Here is a 25,418-nt window from a genome sequence, read left to right as displayed (position 1 = left end):
GACCGGGTGGCTGCGGCCGAAGCCTAGGTCCTTACGGTCACCATGGCTCCTCCGTACCGCTCCTCGCTGCTCTGCGGGCTGGTCCTGGTGCTGTGCGCACTGTCGCCATCCTATGCGGCTACTGCGTCGCGGGGCACGGCCCGAGAGAGGGCGCCCCAAGATCGGGTGTCCGAAGTGCGGGTGAGTGCCCGGGGGTCCCGGGGCTCCCGGAGTAATTGTCTATTGTAAGTTCTTGCAGATACAGCGCTAGGAAAAGGGGAGTAATTCAGGTGTAGAATGGAAAAACTGTTTTGTTGCTTTGTAAGTATGTCTTGCTGCTTTGGGGCTCCTGGGGGCCGGGGTGGGGGGGGGGCGGGGCCAAGGCTGTTACCCTCCCCTGCAGGCTAACCTCACCTTGGCCGGATCTTCCTCCACCCTCACTACTGATTCGGATCCCATCTCCTTCATCGTGTCTAATTTCTTCTGTCTAATTTCCTTGCTGGTCTCTTCTCAGTCAGATTCCTCTTCATCTGGTGTTTGTCGTGTCCCGCCCCCTCCCCGTTTTGTTTTCCCTAAAACCGCCTCTGGATAGGGCTGTTGTTTTAGTCTCTCTCTTTACCCTGACTATTGCTCCCTCCCCCTCCCTTCTCCCACCCCCTCCCACCTGTCGCTTTCCAGTTATGGTTTCCTCTACTCTCCTCGGCCGGCCCGAGTTTTTTCTCCCCAATCTGTTCAGACTTCTGTCTGATTTTTGCTCCAACCAGACCTCCCTCGGTCTGAGGTGACCGCTGACTTCCACCCTTAGGCGCCAACCTAACCTGTCTGCCCGTTGCCATCCCCACAGCATGTCTGGCAGCCTTCTCCTAACAGGTCCCCTCTCCCCCAAGACTTCAGGCTCCATCCCTCCCCCTTTTCCAAAACATGGACTTTGGGGGTGGGTGGGTGCTGGGGAGGGCAGGAGGGAGGAGGCAGGCAGCACAGGAGGCCACTTGGGCCCACTAAGCCAATCCTTTCTTGGGGGGTGATGAAAGATGGAGGGGGACAGAGTGATCCTACCCCTTTGGAAGAGCGAAAGCAAACAGGACTGGGACCTGGGGTCAGGCCCCTTCCTTTTTGATCCTGTCTCCCCGTTTGCAGAGTAAGGGTGGATAATGAATTCTAAGTGATGAAGGTTCTAGAAGCAAGCAAGCAGAGAGCCTGGGGACCCGGATCCCCATCTGGGAGAGTCTATCCACAGATGTAGAGAGTGCGCTTGGGGTCCCTGGGCCACCCTTTTATGTTGTTTCCTAACTGGGGGGGGTCCCTGAAAGACAGCCCACCTCTCTGTGCTGTCTCGACCCCGATTGGCAACAAAAGAGAGAGCAAGCGCTCTGCCTCTTCCAACTGGGAAAGCAGAGGGAGACCACCTAGCCTGTGGCCAGGGCCGAGGCTTAGAATACAGTTTCCCAACTCCCAGAAAGGGGCCGATTCTCCGCTAGCACGAGGAGAGCATGAGGCTCAAGTGAGTCCTTCTTGGTGCTAGAACCTGCCCTCCCTCATGCCTGGGGTCGCTCCTTGCTGAGACCCGCACTCTTGCTCAGGCTGTGCCCTGTCTCTCCGCAGCCCAGCACCATGGTGGTGGAGCACCCCGAGTTCCTCAAGGCAGGGAAGGAGCCTGGCCTGCAGATCTGGCGTGTGGAGAAGTTTGACCTGGTACCAGTGCCCCCCAACCTCTATGGAGATTTCTTCACGGGTGACGCCTACGTCATCCTGAAGACAGTGCAGCTGAGGAACGGAAATCTTCAGTATGACCTCCACTATTGGCTGGGTGAGTGAGGAGCTCCTATTCAGCCTTGTCCCTCACCCCTGGCCCCCCCCTTCCCCCTGGCCCCCTCCCTGCAACAGCATGGATATGCCTGGAAAGGTTGAACTGAGTGCTGTGTGCAGCCTGGCCAAGTTCAGATTGCAGCTCTGCCTCTTGACTATGATGGCCCTTCAGCAGGTTTTTTTTTTTTTTTTTTTTTTTTCTTCTTCTATAGAGTGGACATGTTGACAGCAATGCTACCTCAAGGGGAAAACCAAGCTATTTCAGGTGTCACAGGGACCTTAGATTACCCCCATCCCCACCCAGTGCTCCAATCACCTCATTTTTCTCTTTGAGCTGGAAGCCTAGACTCTCTCTAACACGGTCTCTGATCTGTTTGTTTTAGGGTCACCCCACTAGACAGATGGAATGACGGAGGCTCTTGGAAAGCAGGGAGGGTTTAGGTCAATTTCTATACTCAGGCCAGAGTAGAGCTGTTGACTCCAAATGCCTCCTCCTCAAGGGGCCGGGAGCACCTTCCAGAAGCCAGTCTCACTCTGCCCTGATGTTCCCTAGGCAGTGAATGCAGCCAGGATGAGAGCGGGGCTGCCGCCATCTTTACCGTGCAATTGGATGACTACCTGAACGGCCGGGCTGTGCAGCACCGGGAGGTGCAGGGCTTTGAGTCGTCCACTTTCCTAGGCTACTTCAAGTCAGGACTAAAGTACAAGGTGGGTTGGTGTTTCTCTCATTTGGGGACACAGTGACAGGGCTCACCGCTTTCCAGCCTCATGTGGAGTGATGGACAGACAGGCCAAGTGTCAGGCTCTGGTGTCGATCAGCTGTGGTTTGAACCCTGGGTCCTTCTTACCAGTGTGGTCTTGGACGAGACACACACACACACACACACACATACACACACATACACACACACACATCCTTTGGAGCTTTTGATTCCTTATCTTATGATGAAAAGAAGATTCTCTACAACCTGATAGAGTTTCCCCCAACATCACGGTGAACACATGAGTGGCTTTCTCGTGGCTTTCTCGTGGCTTTCTCGCGGCTTCCCAGGGGCTTATGCCAAGTCCTGATCCTGTACCGGATAACTGGTAGGGCTTTGTTGGCAGAGGCCCTGTGATAGGTATTTGATAGGCTCTTTCATTCACATCCTTCTTCCTGCCCCTCCCCTCATTTTCCCCGTAACTTGGACTTCTGCAAGTCTGTACCACATTATTTGTTTGTTTGTTTGTCTTTTCCATAAGCTTCTAGCCAGAGCAAAGCGAGGCCAGGAACTCAGGAAGCCGTATCCCAATATGCTATGCAACCTCTAGCCAGCCCCTTGATACCCTGGGCCTACCCTGCCTCTCTGGTTGCTGGAGAGCCTGTTATACCTGCCTTACAGGGCTAGGGAGAGGATTTGGTGAAGAGATAGCTGGGAAACATCCCACATTGGGGCTTGGTGCCTCGAAGGGCTCAAGAGAAGCCACATATTTATTTTGATGCTCAGCTTTCTTCGTTTAGGGTAGAGAGGGGATTGCAAGATTATGAACCAGATGAACCTAGATGTCTCAGCTTTTAGAGGCTGGGGGCAACTAAAGTACAGAGGGGTTGAGCAATTGGACCAGGGTCATACGGTGAGTTGGTGCCGGGGCTAAGGCTAGAACCCAGGTCACCTGCCTGTCTCCCATCTCCCAGTGTTTCCACTAAGCCAATATGTCTCCCATGACTGGTTCTAAGGAGGACACATACGCTACTTTTGCCACTGCCCCTCTCTGGGCCTCAGAGTTGTCTTTGTCCATGCAGAAGTGACTCCTTCTTTCCCAGGTGAGGGGCAGGGATTGAGTGGTGGAGGAGTGCCCAAGAGACTTAGATAACAAGGCAGGGCATGTCCTGGGACCAGGCTGGGTGGGGCTGGGATGCCTTCCCTGGCTTCTGCCCAGCTCCATTTGCTGGGTTACCATGGCAGAGCTCCTGCTGCTGAGCAGCTCTGCCTTCCTACTACTGCTGTTGTCGGGAGTCCTTGCAATCCTGAGGAAACAGGGAGCCTAGTCCTGGGCTGCGGAAAGACCTGCCTAGTCTCTCCGGTGGCCTTTCCCTCAGCAGTCAGTTTCAAGCTTCTAGATCAAGCTGGGTCTGGTGGCACACCCTTCTGATCCTAGAATTAAGGAGACAGAAAGTCAGGAGTTCAAGGTCATCTTCTGCCAGATAGTACACCTGAGGTTAGGTTGTGCCTCGCAAGACCATATATACGCGAGGAGCAAGGGAAGGAAGGTAGACCCATACCAGCATCCACTGTGGCTGTCATGCTGCGGGTGGGGTTCTGGGAACATCTGTGACCTTGTCATATCCCTGAAGATATCCATGGGAGGAGACCCGAGGCTCAGAAGAGTCATATAACTAAGTGGTAGGAGTTGGATTCCCCCATGGTCAGCTGTCACGGGGCTCAGTGTTGTACCTATTGCTTTGGGAGAAGCTGAGCAGATATAAATGTGACAGTTGTCATGAACATAAGAACAGACTGCCTTGCCAGAGAATGTCGCAGAGCAGGCTATGGGCTTTTCTGTAGAGTCTCATTTCGTTCTCATTGGTGCTGTTAGGGTGTCAGTCCCATTTCATAGATGAGAAAGTCGAGGTTCTGTGGAACGGACCTACAAGGTAGTAGACTGTTCTTACATCACTTGACATCTATGGACTTTGCTGTGCACTCTATTCAGTTCATGTCAGGCTATGAGGTAGTTGCTAGTACTGGCCCCATTGGGTAAGTGAGGAAAGGTGTGAAGTGTAGGGGTGTGAAGAAGTGCAGGGGTGTGAAGAAGTGCAGGGGTGTGAAGAAGTGCAGGGGTGTGAAGAAGTGCAGGGGTGTGAAGTGTAGGGGTGTGAAGAAGTGCAGGGGTGTGGAAAAGTGCAAAGGTATGAAGAAGTGCAGGGGTGTGAAGAAGTGCAGGGGTGTGAAGAAGTGCAGGGGTGTGAAGAAGTGCAGGGGTGTGAAGAAGTGCAGGGGTGTGAAGAAATACAGGGGTGTGAAGAAGTACAGGGGTGTGAAGAAGTGCAGGGGTGTGAAGTGTAGGGGTGTGAAGAAGTGCAGGGGTGTGAAGAAGTTTAGGGGTGTGAAGAAGTGCAGGGGTGTGAAGTCCAAGGCCACGCAGCTGGGAGTGATGGGAATGAGACTCAGCCTCAAGTGTGAAGAGTCCCACACAGCCCAGAGCTAGTCCAGTGTGGACTCTGTAGGGCTCATCACCTGCATGTCTGTCTAGAGTGTCTGGAATGTTCTTTACTATGTTCTGATTTGTGGCTTCAGTCATGAAGGACACTGGCCCCTGAAGGGCATCTGAGGCTGATGACCAGCCCTGGTTACCGCCTCCTGCGGTTCCCCGGGCTGCCCCCGCACTTGGCAGGCCCAGACCAAGGCTCTCGGCCTCCCCCCCTCATCTATTATAGATGCGGAGGATCCAGGCCTGTTACACAAGACTCGTTTCTATGAAAGCCTCCGGGAGCCACTTCTGTCTTGGAGTCAAAGAGAGAAGGGGCAGAGAGAGGGCGCGGAGCCGCCAGGGAGAGCTGCCCTCATTGTTCTGTGGCCCGGTCACTCCTAAGTCACTGTCCTGGGTGGGGGTGGGAAAGGTGGCCTGTGGCTCTCCCCTTTCATCTTCACCCGCAAGGCTGGGTGAGTTTGAGTCCTTTGTCCTTTGCTGGAAGGGAAGCTGGGCCTATCAGGGTCCTGGGCGCGCTGGGCCCTGGGACAGCTGGAAAGGAGACCTCTGCGGGGACTCGGGCTACAGCTTGGACAGGTCCAGCCTCATCGAGACGTTCTTTTATTATGTACACGCTTTGACTTTTCAGTTTTGCTCATGGAGATTTTAGTGCCTCCCCCCCCCCCCATCCCCATCTCACTAGCTGAGTAAGTCAAGCTTGATATAAGCCAGCAGCGCTGAGACTTGACCGGTCCTGGGACCCCACCCCCCGCAGGCGCGAGGCCAAATGGTGGTCGGGCACTTTGGTTCTTTCCATAAACCTGCCTATTAGCCGCCTCATGGCTTTAATTTCAGAGAGTGGCTCTCTAAACAACTCACCCTATAGAGTTTAGTTCAAAGATTTTTTTTTTTTTTATGACAATCTCTTCCTACACCACCCCAAATTAGATTAGATAGCAGTAATCAATTCTTTCAGTTAAAAAAAAAAAAAAAAAAAGAAAAAAGAAATAGAAAAAATTTCAAAAAATTCCCATCCTTTCTCTTATAGATCCACTCACTGGTTCTTCTGAGAACTTGCTTTATTTAGTGTGTGTGTATGTGTGTGTGTGTGTATTTATGTATGTATGCATGCATGTATACGTATGTGTGTATGTATGTATGTGTGCATGTATGTGCATTTATGTATATATGCATGTGTGTGTACATTTATGCGTGTGCATGTGTATATATATGTGTATGTGCATGTATGTATGCATGTATGCATGCGTGTGTGTGTGTGTGTGTGTGTGTGTGTGTGTGTGTGTGTGTGTACCTCTCCAAGAGTTGTTCCCTGGGTCAGCAGCAGTGACTGGAGTGCATCAGGACACTCAGGCTCACCAGTCAAGGATTAATGCGGTGACTGTTCCTACCTCAGTCTCGTTGTGAGTCCTGCTTGGACAGCAGGTGCCCAGCCTTACTACTGCTCAGTCATGTGGCCCCGGGGTCCGGTGCGTGACTGTGGAGTGAGCGCAGGGCGATGGGGTATGCTGCCCAGGATCCGCCCCTTGCTTCACCCCAGTGACTCCCTCAGCTCCTGGACTCCTCCAGCAACAACAGCATGCGTGGCTCTCAGGCATCATGGCCACCTGAACTCAGATTTATTCTTTCTATGTTGGGAAAAGTCCCAGGCTTGCTATTGACCTGTGGACTTCTAAGCCAAGAAAAAAGCCATGGATGTAGCCCTGCTCCATCCTGAGGTCATTTGTGCCCAGTAGCACTACAGCTCTGCCTCAAGTGCTCTTGACAGCTCAAGGGCCAGTAAGTCAAAACTGAGTGCTTTGACCTAGGCCTGGGCTATGCCAAGTAGGCTTTACGCTCATACCAAGAATGGACACCAGAGGGCGCTCCACCCCCCAGAAACGGAAAAATGCTTGCTCCTGGCTCTAAGAAGACCTGATTCCTGGGAAGAACATGGTTTTGTAGCTTCAGACACACTGGGGTTTGATCCTGGCTCCACCACGCACCGCACTGTGAGAGCTTGGGCAAGTTCCTCCGCGCCTGGGTTCTGCTATTCTTATCTGTGAGATACATGTGAAATGTGTGGTGTAGTGGGTATGCGCATGTGACAAATACACCCATCCGTCCTGTGCATAGCAGGAGTCTGACTTGAAATGTCTGCCTCTGCCTCTGCCTCCTCGCCTCCATCAAGTTTGTATGGCTAGTGTCTGCAAGGAGATGGGAAGATAGGGTCCTGGCTAGAGTGTTCGGAGGACCTCTAGAAGCCCCCCCCCCCAGCTTCTGTTCCCCCCCCCCCCCCCGCCCCATGGTGCACAGAATGCGCATCAGACCCCCCTTCCCTCCAGCAGGCAACAAGGCTGGAAGCCTTGACTGTGCCACAGGCTTGCTGATCATGCCTGAGGAAGTCTCTTCACTTCTCTGGGCTTTGGCTTAGACAGGACAAAATGAGTGTAAGGTCGCGAGGGCTGGCGGGTACCTGGGGCTGCAGAGATCCCAGCCAGCTTCCTTTTGGCGTCCTACTGAACCAAGGGCATGTGGCAGCTGTGGCAAGGAAGCCAGCCCATGAACAGGCTCCTTCAGAGTAGGGTGGGTGGAGGGGAGGCCTGAGGCTGAGAGAGGGGAGGAGGTTATAGAAAGTCGTCCAGCGCCGTGGTGGAGGCTGCCCCTTCCCTCTCCCTGCCTCTGAAGGCCTCAGTGGACTTGACACAGCGGGAGAGAGATGATGTGGGCTGGAGAAGTCCACAAGGATCTTCAGAGTACCTCGAAGGACGGAAAGGACAGAGATGACTTGGATGAGCACTTACCAGAGTGTCATGGAGAAACAGGTGCTGGAACGGAGTGAGATGGAGAAGAGTGGTGAGCTAGGGAGAGACTTTACTTGTGTGAAATGGAAGGCAAGTCTGAGTGCTCGCCATAGGCGCCTTCGCTGTGTTCCTGTGCAATGTGCAACAGTCAGGGTCACTCAGTAACGAGCAGTCCCTACACTTCGATCCTAGATCCCTTTCCTTGAAGAGTATCTTGTATAGGTTGACACAGAGTGTCCCTTGGGGAAAGCTGGTTTTGAGAGAGGAGTGTTTGCCATCCTCTGACCTAGGAAAGTGGCTCCAGGACTCTTTTAGGCGGAGTGTAAGGTCCGGTGGGATGTAGTGTGTAGAGGGTCTAATGCTTCTCAGCCAGGTAGTCTTTGGTAAATATTATTCCTTTTCCTGAACTTCAGAAAAGAATGTCTCAGTGTCAGCCACATTCACAGTGAAAGTCCTGGGTTAGCCGAGCATCCACTGGTCAGAAGTTTCCTCACCTCAGTCTAATGTCAACTCCGGCATCCACTTCACTGGACTAACACTGTTCCCTTGACCCGGCAGAAAGGAGGTGTGGCATCTGGATTCAAGCACGTGGTACCCAATGAGGTGGTGGTACAGAGACTCTTACAGGTCAAAGGCCGCCGTGCAGTCCGCGCCACTGAGGTGCCTGTGTCCTGGGACAGCTTTAACAACGGCGACTGCTTCATTCTGGACCTGGGAAACGTGAGTCCTTCTCGCCCTCTTTCAGGGCTGTTGTGGGGAACTCGGCCGGGTCTGACTCTGCGGAGGGGCAAACACTTGTGAATGGGGGCATGAACACTCGGGGGATGGGCCATGGTGGCCAGAAGGCCCAGTGTGTCAGGCAGACAACCACGTGTGGATGTGTCTGGTACTAGAGTCCCAGGTGTGGACTCAAGCATGGACCTTGGGTCCCCATCGTCTGCACAGTGTTCTTGACATTCGATTTCCCTCATATCAGATGTGCACAGCTATAAACCTTTTAAAAAATATATACATTCACTGCTAAGCACATAGCAGTAGTGGGCAAAAACGGACACCAACGTCGCAATGAGTGGCCATGCATGTACTCTTGGACCCACAGTGTATGACGTAAGCATCGTTGGTTGCACATGAACCTGGTATGTGACAATGCGTAGGGTACACACTCCCAGGACCACTTACAGGTAAATGGGTGATGCATCCTCCATACTTTTGCCTCATAGCTCCACATGAGCACAAACCTGCAAATCGGCGTAGGCAGACATCGCACCCTAAAACTTTTGTGCATATGAGCCCGTGGTGTGTGTAGGCACCATGTGTGCCTCGTGTCCACAGAAGCCAGAAGAGGGAGTTGGCTTCTCTGGGACTGGCATTGCAGGTGGTTGTGACTGCAGCGCAGGTGCTGGGGGTCGAACCCGGGTCCTCTGCAAAAGCAGCCAGTGCTCTTAACTGCGGAGCTGCCTCTTCAGCCTCGGTGGTGTCTTTTGTTAAATAAAACATCACAGCTCCCTGAATACATTGGCTTTGTCCTCCCAGTCCCTTCGCCCCCGAGGGCAGCCAGCAGGACACTCTCAGCAGGACTGACTCACTTTTGCACACTTCTGAAGTTATGCGCAGGAGACCTTCCTCTTCCTTTCAACCTCGTGTCGATGAGGGCCCTCCATATTGCTGCATTTTGGTGTCGCTCGCTTGCTCCTTGCTTTGTAAGAGTCAACTCTGCAGGGACTCAGCTGCTTCATCTGTCGTGTTGTCCATGGGCACTCGGGTGGTTTCTGGTTTGGGCCGCTCTGGACATGCTGTCACAGGCCTTTTGGTGGCGTGCAGTTTTATACATGCAGTTCTGGCGGGGATGTAACTTAGCGTGGCGTTGCTGGCTCACAAGGTGTTCTGGTTTGCTTTCTGCTGCTGTGTTAAGCACTGTGTTCAGAAGCGACTGAAGCAGATACCATGGAAGAACGCTGGGGCCTCACCTGCCTGGGGAAATTGCTGCCCACACCTGCAGGCCAGAAGAGGGCACCAGATCTCATTACAGACAGTTATGAGCCACCATGTGGTTGCTGGGAATTGAACTCAGGACCTCTGGATAAATAGTCAGTGCTCTTAACCTCTGAACCATCTCTCCATTCCGATAACATAACTCTTAAGCAAAAGTTTTAGGCTCACAGGCTGAGGCGGTCGAGATCTGGCAGCAGGGTCTGGAGGCTGACCTCCTGCTTTACAGAAGGGCCAGTGTGACAGGCAAACGGCCATATGCAGCACAATGGAGATACAGAGGGGACCTGCACTGTAGTAGGAAAAACACAACCCAGAAAAAAAATGTTAATCCCACGAATCACCTAGCAACCACAAAGGCCTTTCCTCAGAGCACTGCCGCACACTTGGACAGGAACTTCAGAGAAACAAATCATAGGCAAGGCAGAGCAGCCTGCAATCTGGGTGTCCTGCACGTCAGTATCCACAAACGCAGAGATCACCTCGTTGGGCGTTTGCGCCCTGACAGCCCCGACCTGACAAGCACAGGCCAGGGGACCTTGTACACAGCCACGGTCTGCGTATCGCCATCCTGCCGGACAGGCTCTAACTTCCTGGGTTTTCTGTCTTTTTACAGAACATCTACCAGTGGTGTGGCTCCACCAGCAACAGATTTGAAAGGCTGAAGGCCACACAGGTGTCCAAGGGCATCCGGGACAACGAGAGGAGTGGCCGTGCCCAAGTGCACGTGTCTGAGGAAGGTGGAGAGCCAGAAGCGATGCTCCAGGTGTCTGTGGGGCGGGTGAGGTGGGCGGGAAGTGTGGACAGGGGTCAGGCTACTCCTGGCTCCTTTTTGAAAACTTGCCTTTCAAGACTTTTCTTTCTTTCTTTCTTTTCTTTTCTTTTCTTTTCTTTTCTTTTTTTTTTTTTTTTTCCTTTTTTTTTTTTTTTTTCCTACTTAGCCTGAACATTTAGGGAATAGGAAGATAGCTCCCTGCAACTCTAACTCCCCTGAGATCTGAGCTGGGATTTCAGGGTGTGATGCATGCTGGGAGTACATGTGACACCCTTCAGCTAGGAGAACCAAATCTTCCGAAGGAGCAAGCTAGGAAAAACGTTCTCCTGACATTCCTTGAGGACTCGCTGAAGCAATTGTGACCCAGCTGTCAATGTCCTCTTTGGACATGCCTGTTTATTTATGGCTCCTTTAGCTAATGGTAGGATGGGATTGTCAGCTCAGCTACCACGCTTTTAGAATCTACCAAGAGAGAGGCAAGGCCCCCCAGGAGAAGGAGAAGGAAAAAAAAATGTCTGCTCCATGCTACTTTGCTCCTGCTTGACGGGAGCATCACGTTCTGACTTTTGCAAAGGGATTTTTATGGAGAGAAAGAAAAAGACCCTAGACACCAGGCATAGTAGCTGGGCTGGAGCAGAGCAAACCCAAGCTCTGAAATCCTGACAGTTGAGGTTCCAATTCTGACAGCCTCCTAAAGGCTGCGTGGACGAGCACTCCTGCCTCTCGGCTTCTGTTCCTCTTGCTGTGTGGATGGAGAGTCTTAAGTGAGGTGTCCTCCAGGTCTGGCTAGAAGGTATTTGGCAGATGCAGTTGGCTCAAATGCATCTGAGGGAAGAAAGTTCAGCCTGGAGGCGGGCACGGGAGGAGTAGATTGAAGATGTCAGGGCCAGGCAGGTTCCGCATGGAACACGGACATGGCTGTCCATGTAGCCTGGCCTCGTGGGGTGCTCACTCAGAAGCTTCCGTGCTCATGGGCACCTTTCTACCCCATCTTGACATCTCCTCCAGGTGCTGGGCCCCAAGCCAGATCTGCCTGCAGGTACCGAGGACACAGCCAAGGAGGATGCAGCCAATAGAAAGCTAGCCAAGCTCTACAAGGTGAGGCCCAGGGGTACTGTCTCCCATACTCAACAGGGTCAGGCTTGGCGGGGTGGGCAGAGGCCCTGCCCTCCTCAGCTGCCCTGGGTGGGGGACTGATGTCCCAGGTCCCAGTGTGCTTAGAGTAAGAAGGCATGCTGAGCTCAGCTGAAGCCTGGAGCTCTTAGCTCCCCACCAATTCCCTGCAAAAAGAAACAAAACTTTTGTTTTGTTTTGTTTTGTTTTGGATTGGGTTTTGGGTTGAGTTTGGGTTTGTGGGTTTTGTTATTGTTTGTTTGTTTGTTTGTTTGTTTGACAGACTCTTGTCTCACTGTACAGCCCAGGCTGGCCTTGACACCTCCTGTCTCAGACGTTTAAGTCCTGGGCTTACAGGCGGGCACCACTGTGCCTAGCCAGAGGGTCATCCTTGCAGAATTTTGTAGGATTTCTGGGAGTCTGTGCTGGGGCGAGGAGGATGAGAGGTTGTCATAGGAAAACACTACACTGCAGAGCTGGGTGAGGGTGAAGGTCACAGCTAACATTTCTGATGACATCTTCCTTGTGCGTATTTGGGTCTACGTTTCAGCGCTGGGGGCCATTCCGGGCATTGGCTTGTGAGCACTGGGCAGATGCCAGCCCTTGCCATTTCCTGGTCTGTTTTTGACCCGCGGGTTCAGTTATTTGTGGAGTGGTGAGGAGGGTTGCGACCTGTGAATAAAGAATCGGGTGAGAACAGAGACATGGGCCCAGGAAAATGTTGCTTATTGAGGGCCGTTTATTGTAAGGGGGTATTTAAATTTAAAGTAAGCTTTTGAGAGGGCGGGGGTAGGAAGGAATGCAGTGGAAAGTTACAAAATTTTTTGGTCCAGGCCCAAGGACAGCAGGTGTGGAGTGGGGCGATTATTTAGAAGTCGCGATACACCGAATTTTTTTTTTTTTTTAAGGTCAGGCTGGATCTATGTGGTTGCCAGGCAGAATAATTATTTCAAGTATGCAGACAGCTGTGGCTTTCAGCCAGCAGGGCCTCTCAGCCACTGGGGCAGGTCAGGCAAGGTCCTATGACTCCTGACACTGGTCATTATGGAATCTGCCTGAGGCTAGTGGGCTTTGCTCTGTGGCAGCCCCCAGCTCCCAAATCTTGCTCCTCAGGGACCCTGCAACCTTCGCTTACCCAGAGGCAGTCGTGTGAGATTTGGCTAGTGGACACCTTGTATTAAGTTGGATGAACTCTTTATATTGGAATTTCTTAGATTTACAGGAATATTGCAATAGTCCATATGCTCTCACCTGGCTTCTCCTTAGCATCTTAACGTAAGTAGGCATGCTTGTCCGCTAAGCAACTGCTGCCAACCAGTTACAGGCGTTATTCTGATTCCAAGCACAGTCCAGGATGGCACATCATGTTTGGCTCTTGTCATTTTTTTTCATTATTCATCATTTCAAAAGCTTTTCAGTAAACTCTCCATCTTCTCAGAGGCCCCACAAGTTTCATTTGTTGTTTGTTTTTTGAAACAGGGATTGTCTATGCAGCCCTGGCTGTCCTGGACTCACTATGTAGACCAGGATGGTCTCAAACTCAGAGATCCACCTGTTTTGTGTATGCTAGCCTAGCACTGGACCAACTGTAAGCTACAGGCCCGACCCCAAGCTCCTCCTCCCTTTCCCTCCGTCCTCCCACCTTCCTCTTTCAAGTGTAGCATCCATGTGACACGCTAGATGGAAAGGCGAAAGAAGACTCGGCTGTGCTGCAGAGCTTGCCGGGCCTGGATGTTCCCTGCCCCTCTGCCTGTGTCAGGTGCTCACAGGCCCCCTTCTCCGTCCCCACAGGTCTCCAACGGTTCAGGGAGCATGTCAGTCTCCCTCGTGGCTGACGAGAACCCCTTCGCCCAGGGCGCCCTGAGATCCGAGGACTGCTTCATCCTGGACCATGGCAGAGATGGGAAAATCTTTGTCTGGAAAGGTAAGAGGCAGGCACCTAGGTTCCGCCTGTCACCAGAGGCTTCTGGGATCTCAGCCCCAGGGAGAACAGTGCTGGAGGCTGCTGGGCCAATGACGTCAGTCAGGAACCCAGACTCATGCCCTGTTTTGCAGTTGAGTTAGGCCTTGCTGGGTCCCGGGTCCCTCTTTGGGCGCAAATGAATGTTTGTCAAACATGTGACAAGTTCAGTCCTCGGAGAAGTTAATTGACACCATGTAATAAACACACACACACACACACACACACACACACACACACACACACACACACGATGGAGCTCTATGAGTTATGAGTTCAGTACTTTCTGGGCGCCAGTATGCTGAACAGGGTTGAACAGTATGCTATCTTGAGACTTGGAACTCTCTGCTGGATGTGGGGGCCTTTTGTGAAGGTGGCGGTACCAGGAGGCACCAGGGAAGTCTTTGAGGATGGTTGGCTCCTGTGAGCCTTTTGGACCCAGGTGTTTCTGAGACTCCAGAGACCCCCAGTGATTCCTCAGACATTGGGATGGGCTAGGAAGAGGGAGGGAGGGAGGCAGTGAGTGGAGACAGCAAGAATTTGAGAGGCCCCCTGAACCTGGGCTGTTTGTCCGAGGGATGTGGGCATGGACCGGCCAGGGCCTCACCTGACTCTTCCAGGCTCTGAGGGCTGGAGCAGAGGTGAGGCTGCGGATAGGGAGGGCCACATTGCCTCAGAAGGAGGCTCCTGGGCAAAGTGTGCAGCCTGCGTGTCTGTACCAATGCGGCAGGCTAACTTCCTATGGCCTCTCTGAGATCCCCGTTTCCTTATATATGAGAGGGGACAAGGCAGCCATGACCTCTGTGACCTCTGTGAGTTAAGGCTGTCGTGTGGATAAAATGGACAAATCTGTGTATAAGTCTGGCACCTAGTCTATGTTCAGTAAATCGACCACTGGTTGTCATGGTTGCTGTAATTGGCCAGGACCCCAGAGGGTGTGCTTCCTGGCTATTGTCTTAAGTCTAAGGAGGGCGGGGAGGTGGGCCGGCTGCCCGTTCCTGGGACCTCTAGAGGCTAACCTTGCATTGTTCCTCTGACTTCCGGCAGGCAAGCAAGCCAACATGGAGGAGCGGAAGGCTGCCCTCAAAACGGCCTCCGACTTCATCTCCAAGATGCAGTATCCCAGGCAGACCCAGGTGAGGATCTGAGATCAGGGAAAAGGAACTTTCAGTGGGGGTAAGGGATGGAGAAGGTCCCACCCCACCCCCACCCCCACTCCCGTGCTCCTCGGAGAGTGACGGGGCACCCAGGGCTCCCTAAGACCCCTGCTCGGCAGTGTGGCCACATCCTTCTCCTCCCTTGCCAGGTTTCAGTCCTCCCAGAGGGTGGTGAGACCCCGCTCTTCAAGCAGTTCTTTAAGAACTGGCGGGACCCAGATCAGACGGACGGCCCCGGCCTGAGCTACCTCTCCAGCCACATTGCCAACGTGGAGCGCGTGCCTTTCGATGCTGCTACATTACACACCTCCACCGCCATGGCCGCCCAGCATGGCATGGACGATGACGGCACTGGCCAGAAACAGGTACCGGAACCACAGTTCTAGAGCAAAGGCCTGGCTCCGCCACATTCCACAGGCCAGGCTTAGAATGGCGAAGGGCCGACCCAGAGTTTATCAATGTAGCCACTTTGGGGAGAATAAGAAAAAGGGCCTCAAGAGCCCCCAAGTCCATCTTCACGGCCGGGACATGAGCTTTAGGCTTAAATAGGGGTGGAGTTGGGCCTGGAGGTAGAGGTGTGTATTAAAAAAGCAGCCTTGAGCCAGGCGTGGTGGCACACGCAAGCCTTTAATCCCAGCACTCGGGAGGCAGAGGCAGGCGGATCGCTGTGAGTTGGAGGCCAACCTGGTCTACAAAGTGAGTCCAGGATAGCCAAGGCTACACAGAGAAACCTGTCTCAAAAAATCAACCAAACAACCACCACCAACAACAACAAAAAACCCCAACAACCCCAAAACAAAACAAAACAAAAAGCAGCCTTGAGCCAAGCATGTCCTGGTTAATGATCTCCGATCCAGTTCCCAAGGAGGTCTGAAGAGGCCAGTTTGACTCCAGGGTGCTGGCCTGTCCTCTTGGGTATGCACCGTCATTGGAGGTGACCAAGGGCCTTGTCTTGTGCCTTCAGCCTTGAAGGCAGGTGAGATAGGTCAGCAAGACACCCCTCAAGGTAGTAACATGTCTCCATGCAGGGCTGAGCAAGTGACTCAGCTGTGTAAGGGAGACCCAAACAAAATGGAGCCTAGATGGCTTTATGTCCTCCCAACTTCAGTTACCCCGTCGGCCCAGACGAGCCGGTGCTTTCTAACCAAAGCAGTTTCTAAGTACCTGTTACAGTGTCGCTGAGCCTGGGCTGGCTTCGACTACATGACTCCCCTCTCCGTCTCCCTCCCTCCCAGGCACCCACCCTCTGCCGCCCTGATGGTGTTTCAAGTCTTCCACCACAGTTGTGATGGATGAGATTCTTCTTGTCTTTTTTTTTTTTTTTTTCTCTTTGGTTGGTTTTTTGACAACAACCGTTCCCTGTGTACCTACTGTGTGCCAGGCTCCCAGACCCCATCCTCTTCTCTAGGAGTGCCTGGATGGGAGGGGAGGTGACCGCAGCCACATCAGAATCTTGAAATCTGTTATTCCCAGGGGTGAAGGGAAGCACAGGGGATTTTGTGGGAACACAGGAAGGACAGTGGGGTGGCTGGGCTTGGGTACTGGGGAGAGGGGGCACATTCCAGGCAGGACCCTCGCCTTAAGGAGGATGACACTGGTGGCATCCTCAGGAGGGACCGTGAATGCCACCCATGAGGTACGGCAGTCATAAGGTATTTGGGGGTTTCCTTTGTTTTTGATAGCTAGATTTGGTTCTGTGCTTTAAAAAACCCACCATAAAAATAGTAGGAGGCAGAAACGTGAGCTGGGACCCCTGGGAGGGGTCACTGTGATGGCTTGGGGAGAGAAGGTGAGGCCCCTGGGCCTGTGAAGACAGGGTGCCGCTGGAAGTGTGTCCATAGAGTCCGGTCCAGGGCGGCATCCATTGTTTCCCCACGAGGCTTAGCAACAGTCGTCGTTACTGTCCTGGGTGCCGACATTTCGTTCTTGCAGGGTGTGCAGAGGAGGCAGCGAAAGCATTATTTAGTAGTCAGAGTTGAGTCCCCTGTGGCCGTTTACTCTGCCTCTCTGAGCCTCACTTTTTCTCTTGTAAAATGGAGTTTGATCCATCACCTTCAAGACTCCGTGTTGTAGGGCTCAGTGCCTCTACTTTACCACCAGGCGTCACTGCAGGGCTGCCCAATAACCAGAAAAGTCCTGTCTCCGGAGCTCTCTGTAGAACTCTGCCTGCAGGGGTCATTCTGAGGCCACCTGGCCAAGGCCCTGAGAAACGAGGTGACCCACCAAATCCTAGTGGTTCTGTAACCATGAGGAAAATAGACATGGTGTTATAACACCAATCCCATTAATAGCAGCTGAGCCTGATAGAGCCAGCTTGTGGTACGGGCCGTCATGCCATCTTCCTGACTAAAATTTGAGGCTCGAAGGATTTCCCCTAACTATAGTAACCATCACTTTACTATAGTTGTCGGAAGTCATGTGTCCCTCTCAGGGGGCAGAGTTTAGGTTTGCCTCAGGCCTGACTCAGTCTTCAATCTAGCGCTATCTTGAGGGGGGCCTTTCAGCCAGAGGTACAGGGCTGACCAGATGTGGTGGGGAGAACAGAGCAGGAACCCCCGGGGGATCATATCCCTGCCGTGCCTCTCAATGGCTCTGTGTGCCAGGCAATTTAGTTCACTTTGCTTGGGCCTGGATAGCGCTGCGTGCCCATGAAAAGCTTGTCCTGTGATCTGAACTGTCCACTGTCCTCAGCTAGCCCACTGTGGTGGTGTTTGACCTCAGCTCTACCTCTGCAGATCTGGAGAATCGAAGGTTCCAACAAGGTACCAGTGGACCCTGCCACATACGGGCAGTTCTATGGAGGCGACAGCTACATCATTTTGTACAACTATCGTCATGGCGGTCGCCAGGGACAAATCATCTACAACTGGTGAGGGGCCTGGGCTGTCTGCTGGGGATGAGGGACAGTGTGTGTGTGACCCTGACTGTGCCTGGATATGGTGACAAAGGGAGTGAGTTGATCTGAGGGAATCTGGAGATACAGGCCTGAGTCTGGACAGCCATACCCTGCCCGGGACCCATTCGCACCCAGGGTCACAACTCTGAACTTTTTGTCATCAGACTATGACATGTCTCATCTTAGGGACAGAAACGCCACCACCCCATCAGCTCTGGGCAGGTAATGGCAATCATAATACAAGTTTATCCTTCTAGAGGCTTCCATTGTAATAATTACAGATTATCCTGTACTACATAAATACGTATTATATATCAATTATGATAATTATTTAAACAGTTGTTTTAGAGCGCAGCATAGAATGGCATCGTTCCAAACCCAAAGCAGGATCCAAACGTGTCACCCCTGAACTGTTTGTTGCACCTGTGCCCAGGTGACTCACCCACCAAGCCCCACCCTTTCCGCTTGATCAGTTTAGGAATGTGTATGTCTGCTTTTTCCATAATCTCTGGAAGGATTATGTAATGTGAGTGCATTGCCTGGGAGCTGCCCTTTTGGATACTAGCTTCCTGGAAACTGACAGCTTCCTGATGTGATGTGGGCATGGGTGCCCAAAAGCCGTGCCATTCCTTTGGGTGCTATGCCGTGGTTTACTGACAAGATCCCACGCCCATGCCTACGTGGGTGCTAGTCCGCTGCTCCTTCGGCGTCATCAAGATTAATAACAAACAGGTGGTGGCTTAGAGAAAGTCTCTGTGGTGAGTTCCCAGAAATGGACTGCCAGACTCAGAGAGTCAGTGGGCCCGTCATTTTGATAGATGGCCCCAGTTCCCCTGACTAGTAGTGCTCGGGGCCTTTCAAATTCCAGTATTCCTGCCAGCTGCACGCAGGACTCCCTCTTTCTCTAGATCTACCTCAGCTGACTGTGTTGTTAAACTCACGGATGCTCATCAGCCTGATAGTTTATACAGTGGAGTCTTACTAGACTTTGAATTCGTGTTTGGGGTCAACAGTGTGGTTCAGTGGCCGAGCAGGCAAGTGGATGCTGGCGGCTCTGGGTCGCTCCCCTGGCACTGAAAAACAAACAGTAAGGAAATGGTGTTCCTGTTACTAGACAGTTTCAGACTTTTGTCTGAATAATAGTTGTTGAATTTCTTCTTCGTTAACGTTTTCATTTTGAAGTAATCTTGGGCCCACTGAAAAGTTTCAAACAATAACAACAAAAACCAAAAAACCCAACCAGTTATCTGGCCAGTTCTCACATCCTTCATGCCACAGGCTAAGCAGCTGTGGACCAGCTGATGCAGGGCCGTGCACTTGTCTGCATCTAATCCAGTGTCACCAAGTCTTCATTCCTGTGTCTTTCCTGGCCCAGGCTTTAACCCAAGACCCCACAGGACAGTCTCTAGGGCTTAGGACTCCACAAGACATTTCTTCCTGTGTCCCCTCGGTCTTCTGGGATCTGCTACACAGCCTGCCCGTTTCTTCTATGACCATAAACTCTGGAAGACACTCAGGAATCATGCTCCGTTTTAAAGTACTTGCTTTTTGTTTGTTTGTTTGTTTTTTGAGACAAGGCTTCTCTGTGTAGCCTTGGCTGTCCTGGAACTCACTCTGTAGACCAGGCTGACTTTGAACTCACAGAGATCTACCTGCCTCTGTCTCCAAAGTGCTGGGATTAAAGGCATGTGCCACCACCTCCTGTCTGCATTTTTAAACACATCATTATTGGAGGGATATAGGGATGCTAGAGTTTGAACCCAGAGCCGGGTACATCCTAGGCAAGCCACTCCCACTGATCTAGAAACAGGCTCAGTACCTTTTTACCTTTTGTTTTGAGGCAGAGTCTCGCTAATTTGCCCATGCTGGCCTTGAGTTTGCAATCCTTCTGCCTCAACTCCCCAAGTATCTGAGACTACAGGACTGTCCCACTAAGGTCAACGTATGATACAAAGTTCCTAGAAGGCTTTTTGATATATGGTGTATGCCAGGTACAGGTGCAAGGCCTTGGCAAGAAGCTGAGGCACAGGGACCCCAAGTCTTTCGGTGAGCGGCCAGGCAGTCCTTTGCAGATTTCCCCGTGAGGCTAATGGGCTGGTGTCTTTCTCCACAGACGGCACGGGTCATACCTGCTGTTTCTGACCCGCCTTTGTATACAGGGAGATGCCTTGACTGTTTTTGTACACTTTGCATTTAGGTCTTGGTGACCTCTCTTGCATGTCCTTCAGGGGACCCAGGGAGCTCCCCACGTGCACATTTAGGACAAGGAAATCGCCCATTGTGCCAGGACCTAAGAAGGCAGACGATGTGCTGTGCTAGGGGTGGGCAGGTTGGCGAGGCTGTTGTCTCTGGTTCTCCTCATGGCTCACAGACCTCTCCAGCCCAGATCCATTCCGGCAACAAGCAGGTTCACGGGTTATAGAACTCCCGGCATGGAAGAATCCTGGAGCGCTGTGGAAACTAGAGCAGAGTCTCTCTCCTCTTTTAGGCAGGGTGCCCAGTCTACCCAGGATGAGATTGCTGCGTCTGCCATCCTAACTGCTCAACTGGATGAGGAACTGGGGGGAACTCCTGTACAGGTGAGCTTCTTAAAGCTTCAGCCAGGGTCTCACTTGTCTGCTCACTTAGCTGCCTGGTTATCCATCCACTCATCTATGCATCTGCCCATCTACCCACCCACCCACCAACCCATCCATACATCTGTACATCCATTCATCTACCCACCGAACCATCCACCCACCCATCCATCCATACACCTGTCCATCTGTCCATCTGTCCATCTGTCCATGCACTTTCACCCACCTACCTACCCATCCATCATCCACCCATAATCTATCCATCTACCCATCCATCTATCTATCTACTTACCTACCCATGCAATAAATATGTATCCAGGGCTTCTATGCACTGGACTTAATGTCTGCATGCATATATAGAGACCCTGTCCTTGCTGGACAGTGTTTCCATACCCTCCCTTGGCTGTCCAGCAGGGGATGATGACACAGTTGGTCCCTACAGGGCACGTTTAAGACAAGGAAATCCGTGTGCTGTGTTTAGATCTAAGTAAGACGACAGGCTAGGAACAGGGGAGAGTTGGGATCTGGGGCTGGGTGGGGTGCCATGGTGCCACGGTGCACCCACCCACCCTCTCACGTGTCTGGGACTGACATCAGCATTCAAGCCCGTACTCAAGCCGTCTGTCCTTCCTTTTAAGGTCACACTTGCAAACTTGGGCTTCCCTGGTTCTTGGACCAGACTCAGAGGCTGCAGGCCAAGTCTTCACAGAGGCAAAGGGTGGGAAAACAGCACCCAGAGGACCTTGGCAGTGACATCATTTCAAACTTTCCTTATTCGGTACCCTGGTGCTGCGGAGTCACGGTGCTCCCTGCATGGTGCTCCCTGCTATGGTTGCTATAGTTAGACACAGTATGGTGGCCTTACTGGAGGGCATGCCCACCCACCCCCTAAGACAGAAAGAAAGAAAGAAAGAAAGAAAGAAAGAAAGAAAGAAAGAAAGAAAGAAAGAAAGAAAAAGGAAAGGAAAGGAAAGGAAAGGAAAGGAAAGGAAAAAGCTGACTTTCTTTTCTTTGACTGCCAGAGCCGAGTGGTCCAAGGCAAGGAGCCTGCACACCTCATGAGCTTGTTTGGCGGGAAGCCCATGATCATCTACAAGGGTGGCACCTCCCGAGACGGTGGGCAGACAACCCCTGCCAGCACCCGTCTCTTCCAAGTCCGCGCCAGCAGCTCTGGCGCCACCAGGGCTGTTGAGGTAATGCCGAGTCCCAGAACATGGGCATGACTGCTCTCCTGAAGTCTTCTAGGCCCAATGAGTAGACCTCCAGAGGCCCAGGGTTGGGTGGGCCTGGATGGGAGAAGGGAGCAGGGTTTTCAGAGCTTCCTGCTCTGGCAGCCCTTTGCCCATGCAAGATTCCTCACACACTTTCCATCATAGGCAGCTTGCTACTTCCTCTAGGACTCATCCTGGGCAGCCTGGACACTGTTTCTGATTCTACTCTAGTAGGCTGCCATGGTCTGGGCACTGTGGAGAATTACTCTATTAGTGCCTTTTTTTGAACATCCAACTTTTGTTACTGCAACTCCAAACTCCAGACCATCCTCACTCATCATAGTGCGTCCAAGAAGCTCGGGAGCTAGCCAGTCCTGTCACTGTCTAAAGTCTGCTCTCAGAAGTTTGTCCCAAATGGATGCAGGGCCTTCCTGCTGTAAGGAGGAGAACTGGATTGATTTTTTTTTCTGGTTCCTGATTGGTTGAGTGCTGCCTGTCCCACCCCGCCTCCAGGTGATGCCTAAGGCCGGTGTTCTGAACTCCAACGACGCCTTTGTGCTAAAAACCCCCTCAGCCGCCTACCTGTGGGTGGGTGTAGGAGCCAGTGAGGCGGAGAAGACTGGGGCCCAGGAGCTGCTGAGGGTGCTGCAAGCCCAGCCTGTGCAGGTGGAGGAAGGCAGTGAGCCAGGTGAGAGCAGGGAGGGGAGGGTGGGTGGGTGGGGGGCGGGTGGCCCACCACTTCCCACTGTCAGGGCTCCATCTCCACACCCCTTTTCCTGTGTCTTCAGCCTCTTGTGTGTTGCTAGAATGAGGGTGAAGGCCAGTAACAGGATAACCTCCTGTCTCCTGAGGAAAGGAGAACTTGGAGTGGGTGGTCCAAGAGGCCTCGGGGGATGGTGACCATTTCCCCAGAAGTCTTGTGAGAGAGAGACCAGTGATGGTGTCAGAGGAGCGCCTCACCTTTAGATGTACGGAGAGGAAGGCCCACAGCTTCAGCCCTCAGCCCTCTTTTTGCTGATACTCAGAACCACCCCCCAACCCCACCCCCCCCCCCCCCCCCCCGGTTCTTGGTATCTCTCAGAAGCAGCGAAGGGACAGCCTCGATCTGCATGGAGCCTCTCTGTCCCGCAGACACTTCTGCTAGGGTGGATGGTCTGTGTCTCCCAGTTCCAGACTGGTGGCTGATGGGAATGAGAGGGCGCGAGGAAGGTGTATCTTTAACTGTGATAGACTTCTATAGAAATGGTCACGCACACACAGAACACACATAGATGGAACAAACATTGTAGAAAGAATATGGAAATTGGATGTAGGAAAAGTTTGCCTCCTGGCTTCACCCCTCCCAGGCTATATGAATTTAGGTGAAGTGCTGTCTCTGGGCCTCTACCACCTCACATGCTGAGTGGAGGTAATTACCTCCATCCTGTAGTGCTGTTGTCTCTGCCAACTGACCCTCTCAGGCCTCCTTACGTTTCAAGCCTCTGGGATCTTAAAGTGGAGAGCAGCCAGCTGGATTTGGGCACAGTTCGATCTGGGTCTGGTGAGATGTGCTCTGAGGGGGCCCGGTTTCCCTTGGGAATTGATGTGATCTCCCCTCACAGATGGCTTCTGGGAGGCCCTGGGCGGGAAGACTGCCTACCGCACATCCCCAAGGCTGAAGGAGAAGAAAATGGATGCCCATCCTCCTCGCCTCTTTGCCTGCTCCAACAGGATCGGACGTTTTGTGGTGAGTCTGGAGGTGACACCTCTGCTTGTATCCAGCGAAGGGTTTAGAGGTCACTGAACCTCAGAGCCCAAAAGGACAGTCTGATGACCCAGTGCAGGGGGTGGGGGGGGGGGGGTGAAGGTGGAGGGTAAGCACCCAAGGCAGGACCAGCTCTTCAGACGCCTCCTGGGAACCAATGGGGCCTGATGCTTCTTCACTGACCCCCTTTGACCCTTCCCAGATCGAAGAGGTTCCTGGCGAGCTTATGCAGGAAGATCTGGCTACTGATGACGTCATGCTCCTGGACACCTGGGACCAGGTGAGTGAAGGAGGAGGCCAGGGTAGAGGGAGAAGTTGGATTCGTAGTTCCAAGATGAGCCATCAGGAGAGCATAAAAGAAGCAACGCCAGGTGTTCCCAGGAATGGCTACAAGCCACATGCCCTCTCTGAGCCTCCTTTCCACAGGTATAAAATGGAAGTGGTGGGACCTGCCTGGTAGGTGCATGGCCCTTCAAAAACTGCAGAGCACCCTAGAAACCCGGGTCACTAGCCTTTCTGCGTGCATTTGTTGGATAAGGGATTGAGTTGAATGCCTCCACACTTTGACCCTGCACTGCAATGATTATGAGTGAGCCCTCAGGGTTGAGGATGTGTGGCCTGAGGCAAACTGGAAAAGCCTACCAAAGAGGCACACCTTGGAGCATCAGCCAAGGGATGAAGGTGATGGCCCGGCTTCCAGATCCTCCTGGCTCAGGAGAAGCTGGCAACCCAGCCTCTTAACGCCATTGTTGATAACTAAGTTAGAAGACAATATTATTACAGGCCAACCAACACACGTTAACGGCAAACACGTATGTGGGTCACTACTCTCCAGGCCTCTGTCCCTATGCTCATCCAGGAGCTGTCTAAAAGGTTGTGGGGAGTTTTGTCTTTTTCTGTCACTCAGGACCCACTTCCATCCTTGTTCTTTATCCGTCAGCGACTGTCACCAGCACCTCTCATGTGCTTTTCATTTCATATCTCACCTCCAGGTCTTTGTCTGGGTTGGAAAAGACTCACAGGAAGAGGAAAAGACGGAAGCCTTGACCTCTGGTGAGGACCCGAGGCTCTAGGGTGGGGGTGGGGGTTAGGTCTCTGGCTGTGGGTGGGTGGGAGCAGCTTCTGATGCTGTTTTAGTAGTTAGCATCTGTGGAGCTGTGGGCTTTCGCTCATAGGCTGACCTTCTAGAGCCCTGCTTGGGGTGATGTCCCAATAGCTTTTTGATGACTACCCAAGGCAATCAGTTCATAAAGATAGAAGAGGGCTATTTTGGAACTTTCATCAGCCCAGGTGGATTGACTCTGGTGGTTTTGAGCCTGTGGTGGGGGCATCGAGGTGTGAAGTGTGTACGAAGTAAAGCCGCGGGACTTAGAAGGGAGGGGAGAGGGTGGGTGTCACCATCGCCTCCGAGGCTTGCCTCACGGAGCAGATGATACCACCTCTTAGGGTTCTCACTGCCCCAAGCTGAGGGACAAGGCTTTGAGGGACAGCCTAAGCTCTGGCGGGTGTGAAGAGACAAATGTGTCCCTTCAGAATGCCCGAGGGCTTGCGGGGGGTGGGGCTAGGGGAGGAGAGGAAGGAACAGAGGTGAGTCCATGTCCGATTCCCAGCATGCCCAAGGGATCCCCTCATTAGGGTCCCCAGGTAGGAAAGCAGAATCTTGGGAACTAACCCAGAGGCTGGGAATTTATGAGCAGTTTCTTCGTTTAATATCGTTTCATCGCCAGGGGGAAGTGATATCCCCAGGGAAGGCCTGAGAACTTCATGAAGCAGGAGTTTAAGCAGAAGTTTCTGTTCTTCCTGTGTTGTGGGGAATCTGTGTGGGTCTTGGCCTGTTCGCCATGGTAGTGGTGGTCAGTAGGGCTAACAGCATATTTTCTGGGAACCCCTACTCTCTCCCGGAGGAGAGGGCACTAAGGCCTGGTCTCCTCCTCCTTGCGTGTCTGCAGCTAAGCGGTACATCGAGACGGACCCAGCTAATCGGGACAGGCGAACCCCCATCACTGTTGTGAGGCAAGGCTTTGAGCCTCCGTCCTTCGTGGGCTGGTTCCTCGGCTGGGATGACAACTACTGGTCTGTGGATCCCTTGGACAGGGCCTTGGCTGAGCTAGCTGCCTGAGTAAGGACCAGAGCCACCAAAGTCACCAGTCAGTGCCTTCGAGAATTGTCGATCTTCCAAAGATAGACATGGCAAACAGGAAAACTATGGTGTGTGCATGCATGGTTTTTGGTTTGGGTTT

General features: G+C 52.7%; 1 protein-coding gene across 1 annotated transcript; it reads left to right on the top strand.

The window, feature by feature from the left end:
• Positions 1–25,418, top strand: Gsn (gelsolin). The gene is made up of 17 exons (XM_051166088.1): positions 1–180; positions 1,582–1,786; positions 2,339–2,493; positions 8,316–8,477; positions 10,363–10,512; positions 11,530–11,619; positions 13,426–13,558; positions 14,642–14,730; positions 14,901–15,116; positions 17,487–17,620; positions 20,136–20,226; positions 21,246–21,416; positions 21,948–22,122; positions 23,036–23,160; positions 23,381–23,458; positions 24,171–24,231; positions 25,128–25,418. The coding sequence occupies exons 1-17, from the start codon at positions 43–45 to the stop codon at positions 25,295–25,297; spliced, it is 2,343 nt and encodes a 780-aa protein (XP_051022045.1). The 5' UTR covers positions 1–42; the 3' UTR covers positions 25,298–25,418.

The sequence above is a fragment of the Acomys russatus genome, chromosome 24 (assembly GCF_903995435.1).
Source record: "Acomys russatus chromosome 24, mAcoRus1.1, whole genome shotgun sequence".
In the NCBI taxonomy this organism is placed as follows: domain Eukaryota; kingdom Metazoa; phylum Chordata; class Mammalia; order Rodentia; family Muridae; genus Acomys; species Acomys russatus.
Note: the sequence above shows the minus strand (reverse complement) of the source record. Positions and strands in the feature narration are given on the sequence as shown.